General features: G+C 39.0%; 1 protein-coding gene across 1 annotated transcript in view; it reads right to left on the bottom strand.

Annotated features, from left to right (window-relative positions):
* gcn1 (GCN1 activator of EIF2AK4) overlaps window positions 1-12,963 on the bottom strand; it is a 128,449-nt gene that overhangs the window by 77,746 nt on the left and 37,740 nt on the right. Inside the window, exons 15-19 of the mRNA XM_043716089.2 lie at window positions 11,005-11,157; window positions 9,563-9,655; window positions 6,327-6,390; window positions 5,619-5,778; window positions 4,513-4,702 (exon numbers count right to left, since the gene is read on the bottom strand). Coding sequence (XP_043572024.1) covers window positions 4,513-4,702; window positions 5,619-5,778; window positions 6,327-6,390; window positions 9,563-9,655; window positions 11,005-11,157 — 660 coding nt within the window. The remainder of the gene's footprint in view (window positions 1-4,512; window positions 4,703-5,618; window positions 5,779-6,326; window positions 6,391-9,562; window positions 9,656-11,004; window positions 11,158-12,963) is intronic.

Here is a 12,963-nt window from a genome sequence, read left to right on the forward strand (position 1 = left end):
GATTTTATTTATGGTAACAGAACAGCCGAAGAAGAATCTAACTTAAATGGTACTGATATTTATGGATGAGACCCAAAAATCAATTCTCAGTGGGAGTAGCAAATCTACAGCAGCATTGCTAGCTTTAGCTAATTGAGAAACATAGAAACAAAATGGCTTTAACACTGGAACTCCGATCTAGTTTGTGAAGCTCGAAATCCAAAAAAGCCTCAAAAATGAGATCAACATTTTAATAAATCTGAAAAGTAACTGAATCAATTGATTGTTGTGAGACCATAGCTGGAGTAGGGGAAGGGAAAGATAAGAAAAAGGAAACCAGGGTATTCTTTAGGCTTTATATACAATGAGATGAGAGGACATAGACAATTTTGATGAATGGAAATAGATATTATGGGTCGAGTTGTCAGCATTTGTTTATGCATTTCTTGAGGTTTACTGGGTTGCACGGTAGGGTTGTGACACTGGTATTCTCTATTGAAAGTATGTGCACAGAGTTCAAGCAGCTGGAGACTTAATAGGCTACCATCAAGGCCACCGAGCAAAATTGTTAGCCTTCACTGTCATTATTTCTCTGAAACTGACAGCAACTTTGAACTCAAATAATTAAACATGAAAATCCAGAAAATAGCAAGCGATGCTTGCTATTCTTCTTATATTGTTGTGGTTGTGTTCCACAACAACGAGCACCCGAGCTACAAATCTTCTCCCAAACTTTGAATTCTTCTTTTATTTTTCTCAATTTTTGGTGGAGCTGTGAGTTGAGGTTAGGGCTACTTTGACCAACTGTATGCTTTAAACAAAAGCAAAATGTTTGTTGCTGGCCTGATCTAGAAGATAATGTAACTTTTAACCTGAGGAACACTATGGACAATTCAACACTGTATATTGCCATGTCCACGGGTGACAATTGGTTGAATGTTGAGTTTATCAATTGGGGCGGCACAGTGGCTCAGTGGTTAGCACTGCTGCCTCAGAGCCAGGGACCTGGGTTCAATTCTTTCCTCGGGCGACTGTCTGTGTGGAGTTTGCACATTCTCCCAGTGTCTGTGTGGGTTTCCTCTGGGTGCTCCGGTTTCCTTCCACAGTCCAAAGCTGTGCAGGTCAGGTGAATTGGCCATGCTAAATTGCTCCATAGTGTTAGGTGCATCAGCCAGGGATAAATACGGGGAATGGGTCTGGGTGGGTTGCTCTTCGGAGGGTCGGAGTGGACTTGTTGGGCCGAAGGGCCTATTTCCATACCGTAGGGCCTATTTCCATACCGTAGGGGATCTAATCTGATCAATTGAGGGAGGGACAATGCTAACTATCCATAAACAGATAATATTGATTAAAGAAAGAAAAAGGAGGGAGTAAGCTGGTTTTGATCAGTTTTGGCATGTGCAGAATGATTTTTGGAAGCTTCAGGACTGGCTGCTATGTTTTACTCTCTCTAGTTTTCTGGCCAGTTAAAGAATTGCTGAATGTTCTAAGAAAAGTATCCCTGTCTATAATAAATACATATACTGAGCTGTCTGCATTCATCAGTGGCTTTGAAATTAGATATATAGTTAGGTGCCTGTGAATAATGCATTATCTCCGGATTTGAAAGCTTGGCATCCATGGCAAATCATAATTCTTTTCTTTTTCATTTATTCCTTAACTTTGTAAGTCTGCCTGTATGAGAGTGGGGTTATGATTAAAGAAGATTGTGTTTAGATTAAAGATATTAATTAGATGAGCTTATTATTTAAACTTTATCCTGCTAAAGTTGCAGTTTTCATAATAAATTGTTAATTTCTTTTTAAGTTATAAACATTGTGTCAAAGATCTGTTATTCATAGAGTATATTCATAGAGGAACAATTGGACAAATTTTGAGGGTCACTGACCATGTCAATTTCACTGTGTTACTAATACATCGACAGGAAGGCTGATTTGATTTAGTTTGCTTTCTTTTGGTCCTAACAATTATTAATGATTCTAACCTTCAACAGAGACTGTGTTGTTGAAATCCCTGTATACTACAATTAATTAGAAATCACCAAACTTTCAATATTCTCTAATAGCAACACTGTATATACACTTGAAAAGACTATATCTTATTGAATGAGGCGTAATTGGATTTTGAATAGTTTACCAAGTTCACAATGTGCATGAATGCTTATCCTGCATGATGACATTATTGCTGCTGGGACTCGAGATTCTCTTGACTTGGCCCAAGATTCAAACTAACATTGTGGTGTGAATTTCCTCTTTCACAGAGATCACTTGACTTCTGTGCGCAGCATTCATGGAAATCTGTGCTCAATGCCATCATTTCAGTTTTAACTTTGATTGTAAAATCTGGGCTATTAAATGACAAAGATGTACAGCACGCAAACAGACCCTTCGGTCCAACTTGACCATACCGGTCAGATACCCTTAATTAATCTAGTCCCATTTGCCAACACTTGGCCCATATCTCTCTCAACCCTTCTTATTCATATACCCATCCAGATGCCTTTTAAACGTTGCACTTGCACCAGCCTCCACCACTTCCGCAGGCAGCTCTTCCCATACACGCACCATCCTTTGCGTCAAACAATAAAACCTGTTTCCCAGACTCTGCTATTGCTGAGAATACATACTGTTGTCAGGCAATATGACAAGTTCTGGAGTGACCAGCTACTGCTTTTGAGCATCTCCACATGTTACATTGTTCCTGACCCGTGAGAATGTTCTGAAGATACAAGGGATTTGGGTCTATGCTTACACTATAATAAAATCTTGGCCTGAGTTTACACACATGCAACATTACCCAGTTTATAATCTGTGTAGCCACTGCTTATAAAAAAGTAAATGCTTAGACCAAATGCTTACCTGTTCCCTAGACCTGTTGTGCATGTGGAAACAAAATCAGCTTCCCACATTTTTCCTTCACCACTAAAAATGCCATCAGGACTACTGGCACAGGTCGAATTTTCAAGTGATTTTGAAACATTCTAACAGAGAAAATAAAATGTGTCGCAATGTACGTATTTCACGCCATTAAAAAAATAAAGAACTGAAGATGCTGGAAATCAGAAACAAAATCAGAAATTGTTATAAAATCTCAGGTCTGGCAGCATCTGTGGAGAGAAAACAGTTTTTTTTTCCCCTCGGGATGTGGTGAGAACAGCTGTTTCAGGAATATTGTAGTCACGTAGATACCTGTGATCCTGTGTGGATTCAAAATAGCAAGGATGAAACTTGAGACAGAATCCACATCGGGCAAATCTGAGCCAAAGGCAGTCACTGAGGAATGTGATATGGCTGTGGAAGTGAGTTTTGTCAAGTTTGGGTTCTGAAGGAGGGTCACTGGACTTGAAACGTTAACTCTGCTTTCTCTCCACACATGCCACAAGATCTGCTGAGTTTTTCCAGCAATTTATAATTTTGTTTCATGCCATAAAATTTATCTTTGGGGGTGATGTGATAATAATTGCTATCACTGAGTGGTTAATTATATTATATGGGTATTAACTAGGAAACCACCTCAGCTCACACAGAAATATATTACATCTGGGGGGGTCTTGTGGTACAGTGTCAGGGTCAAAATCCCAAATTGCTTTGGAAGTATGCTATGGAATGTTGGAATAATTAAAAAGTAATTAAACTATCATTTATATTTGGGACAGGATGAAGAAGGGGCTCTCTTTTGTTGAATACAGTACAAAATATTTGTGACTATAAATAGAAGCTTGTAGGTGAATAAAGTAGAGACTCCAGTATTCCTTTCACCAACTGATTGAGTCTTGACACAGTGAGAAGCGTCATAATCTACGACAGATATCTCCAGTATTAACTTCTAACTGATGGGGCTATGAAATTTGATCCTTAAACAAATCCATCGAACAGTAAACATGGATGAGTCACCAAACCAAACAACTTGGGTACAAAAGTGAGGCCAAAACTAGTGAATGTGTAAATTTTTATACATTTAAAATTGTCACTCAGCTATCCTGCTAAGAATATAGCTCAGTAGAGAAAAGTTATGATCAAATAGATCCGTCAGTGAGAAAGAAATGAACTGCACAGAAAACAGCAATTAACATGGTTGGTATGCAACAGAAATGCTACTGTAATTTCAGCAATCTATGGTAAACCAAGAGTCTGAAGCTATTACTATCAGATTAGTACTGGGAAAAGACACTTCAAATGTTAGCCCTTTTTCACTCTGGCTTAAAAACATGAAAATTACTTGGTGAAAATTAAAGAATAATAAATTGCTTCCACTGCTCAGTAAGACAGACAAAGGAGGCAAAAAAATTAGCATTACTTAAACAGCTATAGGGAAACAAATTCTTTGAACAGAGCATAGTTGAAATACAGAATTCATTGCCACAAACCAATAACAACATCAGAAGATGGGTATTAGACCAGATGGCTCTTAGAACAAATGCTGGCATAAACATCTTGGGAAGACTGTGTCAACTGTGTAACAAGCCAATGAAGTTTCAAGCAATAAAGTTAGTGACATGCTTCAGAACAAGTGCAATTTAAGACTTTCTTTTACCTATAGAAGGGTGATGTGCCACAAACACTATTTTTCTGGCCAATTTCTCAGCCTCGTTGACATCATTCTCCAATCCTGGGATACTTGTTATCACACATAATGCCTCTAGCAGCACTCGGGGTGGAATGTAGGACCTGCCGGCTTCTGTTGGTTCACCCGATTCAGTCACCAACCCCTCCTGAGGAAGTATCTAGTGGAAAGACAGTATTTCTTTGATTTGTGTTTTAATGCAGTAAATTTGAGCTTTACCAGCAACATGACAGCATCCATGCAATTCACTACAGACCACTGTCAAAATAAGTATAGACCTAATGTTAGTTTATAATAGCTTTACAGGGCTCTCCACACTGCTCCATAATCTTTCAGGTAAGAAGTAGTTAACGAATCAAAGAAAATATTCTTTCCTATCAAAGAATTTTCATCTGAAGGCCCAAATCGAGACATCAGTTTACAATATATGAATGCCCAATGTAATTTTAAAAAACCCACAAAACGGAAGTTAATTTAGGTGAGTTTCATACCTAAATTTACGTAAGACCCCAGGATCATCTAAACTATGATATATATATATACACCTCAAGGAATCACCACTTCACATTGTTGTTTTCTGGGGAGGTAGCATGGGAGGAGGAGTAAATTCTCCAGCACACATCTTTTGAGTTTATCTTGGGTGCTACAACTTTACTCTAACAATTAAAGGCATTCACTCAGTGGACTTATCAGTTGGTGCTCAAAGGTTAATTTTGGGGTCAGGCAAGAATTGACAGGAAATTACACACTTGATCTTATCAAATATAGAAAGAGTGGGGTATTTTATCCAGTATCACAGATAGTCACAAATCGATGAACATTCAAAATGGTTCAAGTGATGACTGTCGAGAGTGTGGTGCTGGAAAAGCACAGGTCAGGCAGCATCCAAGGAACAGGTGAATCGATGTTTCGGGTGTAAGCCCTTCGTCTGGGATTAACTGTGGCTAGCTTGATTATACTAGCTTGAAGTGCATGATTGCATGTCCTTTAGATTTTCAACTAATATTCCAAAATTGTTAAAAGAGCATACCAGATGATCTATGTGAACTGTGTCTTCACTAAAAGAAATGACAGACCTTGTGGGTGCTCAGAATGATTTGGAGCTCTTCCAGTAGCCCATATGCTAGTTTAACACCACCGAGAGATGACAGTAACTTCCTGACTGTCTGCTGAGCCTGTTTCCGAACTCGCCACGTTTTACTCAGCAGCACAACAACGAGGGCTTTGTGGTACATCCTGCAAATAGCAAAGATCACATAATTTGCAATGAAGGATGCATCACTTAGCATATTAACACACTCAAAATGATCTTAGAAGCAACTATAGCACAAAGATCAGATTACAACATAAATTTATGGGTTGTTACTTAAAACCTATGCTAATCACAAACTTTTATCTTAAGGAGCATTTCATGAAATTAAAACAAGATTTAGGAAACAATTCAGTACAATTAAGTTTGAAAATGCATCGATTGGAGTTGCCAGTTGATCACTGCGGGGTCTTGAGACATTTGATATAGCTTCAGAATCTACATTCTCATTCTACATACTCTTCATTCACCATTTTTTCAAATAGGAATGTAAACTGTGACTACACAAGATTGTGTGTGCATATACATCGTGCCTGCTTTGGATGGAAGTAATTCACAGTTCCTTGAACGTTTAGAAGTTCTGGACTTCTGTGTAGGAACACTCATTAACTTACTATCCAGCTACAGATATACAAACAGCTCACATTGGTGGACACAGAAGAATGCAACATGTGAAAGTGAAATTATTACGTACTGGCCCTTGATTTCTGGAAGGTCTAAAAGCAGTCTCTCAGTGAGTTGCAACACTGTGCAAAGAGCTGTGGAGCAAGGAAAAAAATAATCAATAATATAAAATCAACACAGCTGCAAATACTTGGGTGCGCTCATGCATGAATCACACAAGGTTAGAATGCAGGCACAGTATGTAATTAGGAAAGCAAAGAACTAATTTATGACAAGGGGAACTGAATACACAAGTAAGGAGGCTATGATTCAGTTATAGAGTACTGGTGAGACAATCTATAATACTGTACACATTAGTGATAACTATTTAAGAAATTATATAAATGCATTGGAAGCAGTTCAGAGGAGCTTTCTAGATACATACTTGGAATGGGTTTGTTGGTTTATGGGAAAAAAGGTTAGACAGGCTGGGCCTGTATCGAGTGGCATTCAGAAGAGTAAGGTACAAATTCATGGAAACATACAAGATTGGCACAGCAGCTCAGTGGTTAGTACTGCTGCCTCACAGCAACAGGGTCCCAGGTTCAATTTCAACCTTGGGTGACTGTCTGTGTGGAGTTTGCACATTGTCCCCGTGTCTGTGTGGGTTTCCTCAGGGTCCTCTGGTTTCCTCCCACAGTCCAGGGTGGACATGGAGAGCCTTTTTCAAAGTATGGTGATGGCGAGCACGAGGGAGCATAGTTTTAAATTGTGGGGTCATAGATATAAGACAGATGTCAGAGGTAGTTTATTTACTCACAGAGTAGTAAGAGTATGGAATGCTTTGGCTGCAATGGTAGTAGATTCGCCAACTTTTAAGTACATTTAAGTCGTCATTGGACAGGCATATGGACGTACATGGAATAGTGTAGGTTAGATGGGCTTTAGATTGGTATGACAGGTCGGCGCAACATCGAGGGCCTAAGGGCCTGTACTGCGCTGTAATGTTTTATGTTCTAAAGAAGTGCAAGTCAGGTGAATTGGCCATGCTAAATTGCCTGTAGTGTTAGGTGCATTATTCAGAGGGGGGTGGGTTGCTCTTTGGAGGGTCGGTGTGGACTTGTTGGGCCGAATGGCATGTTTCCACACTGTAGGGAATCTAATCTAATCCTAGAGGTCTTGACAGGGTAGCTGTGGAGAGGATGTTTTCTCTTGGTGAACTTGGAACCACTGTTGTGGTTCTGTCACCGAGCTGGGAATTTGTGTTGCAGACGTTTCGTCCCCTGTCTAGGTGACATCCTCAGTGCTTGGGAGCCTCCTGTGACGCGCTTCTGTGATCTTTCCTCCGGCATTTATAGTGGTTTGAATCTGCCGCTTCTGGTTGTCAGTTCCAGCTGTCGGTATATTGGGTCCAGGTCGATGTGCTCATTGATTGAATCTGTGGATGAGTGGATCCACAGATTCAATCAATAAGCACATCGACCTGGACCCAATATACCGACCACTGCAACGGACAGCTGGAACTGACAACCGGAAGCGGCAGATTCAAACCACTACAAATGCCGGAGGAAAGATCACAGAAGCGCTTCACAGGAGGCTCCCAAGCACTGAGGATGTCACCTAGACAGGGGACGAAACGTCTGCAACACAAATTCCCAGCTCGGCGAACAGAACCACAACAACGAGCACCCGAGCTACAAATCTTCTCACAAACTATGGGAATCACTGCTTAAAAATCACAGATTAGGCGAAAAGATAGTGGAGGTAGAGTCCTTGAACAATTTTAAGGCAAAAATACAAAGATTCTTGTAAAGCAAGAGTTCAAAGATTATCCGGGTAGGCAGAATTCAGCCCTGATCTTTTTGAATGGCAGAGTAGGGATGAGGGGCTAAATGGCCTGCTCTTAATTCACACATTTGTATGTTTCATTTATATGCTTGGGCTCTAATTTCAGAGAGTACTTTGGCGTACTTCAAATTGCACATTACTTATACCATTGAACAAAGGTTTACCTCATTATGTTGTTTGAGGCAGTCAAAACAGGGGAATCAAAAGGGGTACAAAGAAAGGTCTCAAAGGGAAGATAGGAGCTGCAAGGAGTTGAAAACAGATTTAAATTTTTCTGAAAAGGAATGCTCACAATTAATTCCTTGTAAATTAACATAGTGTTTCTAGATTAAAGCTGCAGGAGCTTATGAGCTCCAATATGGGCCAAATGTGGATACTATCTGTTAAATACCTAGTGTGCACCTTGTATGAGTTGCCCATTGAGAGTTTGCCCGTTACCTGCCATTAGTTTCATTACATTTCTCATCACTGATTTCAGTCATCATACCGTAGTGATTTATTTTCTAGTCTCAAATTCACTGTCTACCCTAAATGCACTGTAGTTTTTTACTTGATCAGAAACATCATATGGACATATGTTTTGGAAGTCGAAAGGTCGAAGAGTGCCTGGTTGATGTGACATTCTCAAAGACAGCAAATCAGGTAAAAAACACTTTTTTAACTCATTAGTTCTCTAACTAAATTACTTTTATAGAAGCGATACTCCCTCAACATGCCTATTAGAATAGCTTTGAATGATTTTATGTTAAACTGTTGGGACTATTATAATATTCAGTGTTAGTTTGAACATACGCTCCTATATTTACCAGTTTCTACTCTTGCAGAAGTTCAACAACACCTTCCAATTCTTACTTAATGTCAGCCAGTTACAAGAACTTCAACACTCCATTAATCCCCAACCTACCCATAAATAAAACAATTTGATTGCATGACAACTCTACAAGTTTTTAAAATGGCATGCAAACTATTTCATCCTGATTACACAGGCAATCTCCCAGTAATAAACTGTATCCCTGTGTGGTGACACTATCAATTAACTCAGTATGATTTGCAACAATACAAATGCAAGTTGTTATTGTTATTTTCATGTGTTTGGACTGCTGGTTAAAAAGAAATATGAATATGGCTCCTTCATAACTAAGAAATATGTTGTGCTGTGCAAAACCACCCTGTTATATTAAGTTATAGTTTCTGCAGCTGTCTTTCAACTAGCGTATCTGAGTAGTTTTGCAATTTGCCATTTTGCTGGATTCAGACAGAGAGAAAGAGAGAGGGGGGGATGGGTACAGCTCTTCTCAATTCACTTGAACACATGTTGGTTCCATTGTGGCATCACAATGGATACTGAGGAGATGCTACCATGGTGTATCTGACGACTCACATTTAATTGGCACAAACAGAAAAATGTTAATACTGTTCAGAACTAACAGGACAGTGCAAGTAACTAAACATTGCTCATCATAAATTACAGGCACTCACCATCCTCAGAAGCAAGGGAAAGGAACTTTTCAGAGGCAAAAAATTGTTTCTTCTCATCTAGAACTAACGGCCAGAAAGTTGTCAGCTTGGACTCTGGAAGTAAAGTTAAAACAGCATAAATAACTTCCAACTTAAAGCGATATCCTTCTACAATTGTCTTCAATTACATTATCCTGACAAATGAAGTGCTGATTTAAAGATACCCAACATCCAGTGGAGTGGATTGTTAAGGTCCCTTTTCTATTTTACAATAAAATTTGGTTTCAGTAGCCCCAGTGTTAATCTTCTCTCTTTGCTTGATCGTTGATTCTTTGACCATTATGGGCACTTAAGTGTGTTACAGAAACAGAAGTGGACATGCTACTGAACAAAAAAAACTCCTGAGGTGGTGACACAAACACAGTTGTTGCACAAAAGACCAAACATATGTAGTCACATCAATGGATTCCACTCCCACCTTTTCTGAAAGTAGCAGAGGGGTAGTCAAGACAATTAAGACACATTGTGTTCAGGGATATTGCATGACAAGCAATCTCTGCATAACTTGTTGTTTTCTAGAAAACAATCAGAAGTGTGTGTTCTTTTATCTCTTTTGGTTTAGTCAGTCAATCATCCCAAACCAAACCTACAGATCACACCAGACTGACAAAGGTTTACATGAATCCACAGAATGTGGGACTCTGATACTCCAGGTTTCATAAAGCTCCTCCAGCTTTTATCAACAGTAATTCTCTGCTTGTCTTGACTGTGTTGACTGCATAACTTTAATTTCCTTCTAAGTTAGTGGGGTACACAAATGTCAACCCAGGAACTTGACTCTTCATCATTGCAGAATTAAAGGGAGGCTGCAACTACTCTCTTGGAAATATGCATCTAAAATCTGCAGCACAACGTGAAGAAAAGCATGGGAACTGCCAATGCTCTGGTCAATGCTCTGGGAACTCTGCCAATGCTCTGGTCAACATTTATGGTTCAACCAACATCATACAAATTGATTTCTATCTGTTCTGTTTCTGAAAGATGCTGTGTATCTCTACATTTAAACAGTGACTACACTTCAAAAAAATAATATTGACTAAATCATTTTGGAGGAGAAAGTGAGGACTGCAGATGCTGGAGATCAGAGCTGAAAATGTGTTGCTGGAAAAGCGCAGCAGGTCAGGCAGCATCCAGGGAACAGGAGAATCGACGTTTCGGGCATAAGCCCTTCTTCAGGAATCTTTCCTGAAGCTGCCTTGGATGCTGCCTGACCTGCTGCGCTTTTCCAGCAACACATTTTCAGCTCTAAATCATTTTGGAACATTGTGGAGCTGTGAAATTGCTACATAAATGTAAATTCTTTGTTCAATATGAATTGTACCCAAAATAAACCAACCTGTACAGAAAAAGACTAGAATGCTAAATTCAGTTCTTGTGGTGCCAAAGATGAGGAATCTTCTTACCAACTGTTGTGTCCACCAAAGATAGTCTGCAGATCAGAACAGCAGCTGCAACACCTTCTGCTACAATGGGAATTTGGGTACTCTGTGAGGGCACCTTTTCGACAGTCTGCAGGAACAGCGGCAATAGTTCTAACGCTTGAAGTAAAGTGTCACCTGATTGGGTGGAAAAATTATCACTCAACCGTGAATGAGAATGCAGTTGCTTATTTTATTTTTTAAAGAACTATCAGACCGTGCAGGAGATCAGTGAAAATAACAAAACATGTTTAAGAAAACAATCCAAACCAACAGAAGGCACACACAGAAATGCACCATAATGAGAAATATTACTAAACCATGCACATCTTTGTGACTTCAACTTTTAAATGAAGTTGAATTGTTATGCTCAAACAAAACAGGTGTTACCCCATTGAGAACAAATCTCTAGGAACTTGGTGTCTTTGAAAGGCTGTTGATTCCTTCTTCCCATATTTGCACCAACATGTGAAAATCAATGTCTTCCAAAGATTTTGATGTAACTAAATAATCATTATCACTTCATAGGCCAGAGGAATATTAAGTGTAGCATCATTGTGCACACTTGAGTGCAGTAAGAAAGATTGAAACAGCAAACAAAAAGGTTTGGTGAATAATTTGTTATCCATATAATAATATGGCTACATTGAAGATTATGCACCAACATTTTTATAAAATGCTAAACAATGCCAGCTTAAGGCAAGAGGCCTATCCAACTGTGATAGTTTCTTCCATCACATTTTTGCAGGAGTAAAGTACTTGGCAATCTTGATATCTTTTTCACTTTTAAGAGAGGGCATAATTGTTATTTACTTGATTAGTAATTCAGAGTCCTAAAATAGTAACACAGAAAATGAACATAAAAATCCTTAAGGACTTAAATTCAGTTTACAAACCTAGAAATCAAAAGGAAAAAGTACTTTTAATGTTTTAGGCTTGTCATAAAAATGAACTTGGAACAAGACCTGCCATTCATACCTGGTCTGACATATACCACACCCACATTAATGTTACTTGACACTTCCCTTTCAGTAGCTTAGCAAGAAACTCAAGTTGCATGCCTATAATGGCTCAGTTGGCAGCACTCTCGCTTGCTTCTCAACGATTGTCAGATTCAGGTCCCACTCCAAGTTTTGATATTAAAATCGAGGCTTCAATGTAGCATGAGGAGGGCGGCATGGATGGTGCTGTCATATTTTATGTAAGATGTTAAACAAAGGCCCTACTTCTTTCACAAGTGGATATTAATGCCTACAGAACACTATTTTGAACAGCAGGATTGTTAGTCCTGGTATCCTAATCAATATTTATTCCTTAATCTACATTACAAAAACAGCTTGGAAATTTCACTTTGCTGTCTGAATGTTTAGGGTGCACACATCGGCTAGAACATTGGCTATGTTTCAAAAGTATTTCAGTGGATATTGATAAAAGGTCGAAAAAGATGTTATACAAATGTAATAAAGCTGCAAACAAAAATGCATACAACTATTAGGGCAACAAGAGATAGGAACAAATGCTATTTTAAGTTAGAAAGTTCATTAAAGTTCCAAGTTATGAAATTGATAACTGCTCATTAATGAGTACAGTAACCTGTGTTTCAACTATAGGTCAGTATTTTTAAAAAACGTACAGAGTGATGTGTTCTGTCTGGAGGGTCAGTGGAAAGCCTGAGATTCTATATTCCACCTTAACATGTTAAAACCTGTACCAAATTCACACAATTGAGCGATTTGGGAAGCAGTGTTACAGCAACCTGCACCATTTGTGCCGCATTAAATAGAGATTTTTTGGGCATCACTAGCAAGGTCAGCATTTCTGTTCATCCATAAAAGTTCTTGAACTTAACTACCTGTTGGGCCATTTTAGGGGGCAGTTAAGAGTCAACCACAGTGCCGTGGACCTGGAGTCACATAGTAAAGATTGCCAGATAGGTTTGTTTGC

Source organism: Chiloscyllium plagiosum, unplaced genomic scaffold (assembly GCF_037043375.1).
Source record: "Chiloscyllium plagiosum isolate Xiang-an unplaced genomic scaffold, Cpla_swu_hap1 HiC_scaffold_24, whole genome shotgun sequence".
NCBI classification, from domain to species: Eukaryota; Metazoa; Chordata; class Chondrichthyes; order Orectolobiformes; family Hemiscylliidae; genus Chiloscyllium; species Chiloscyllium plagiosum.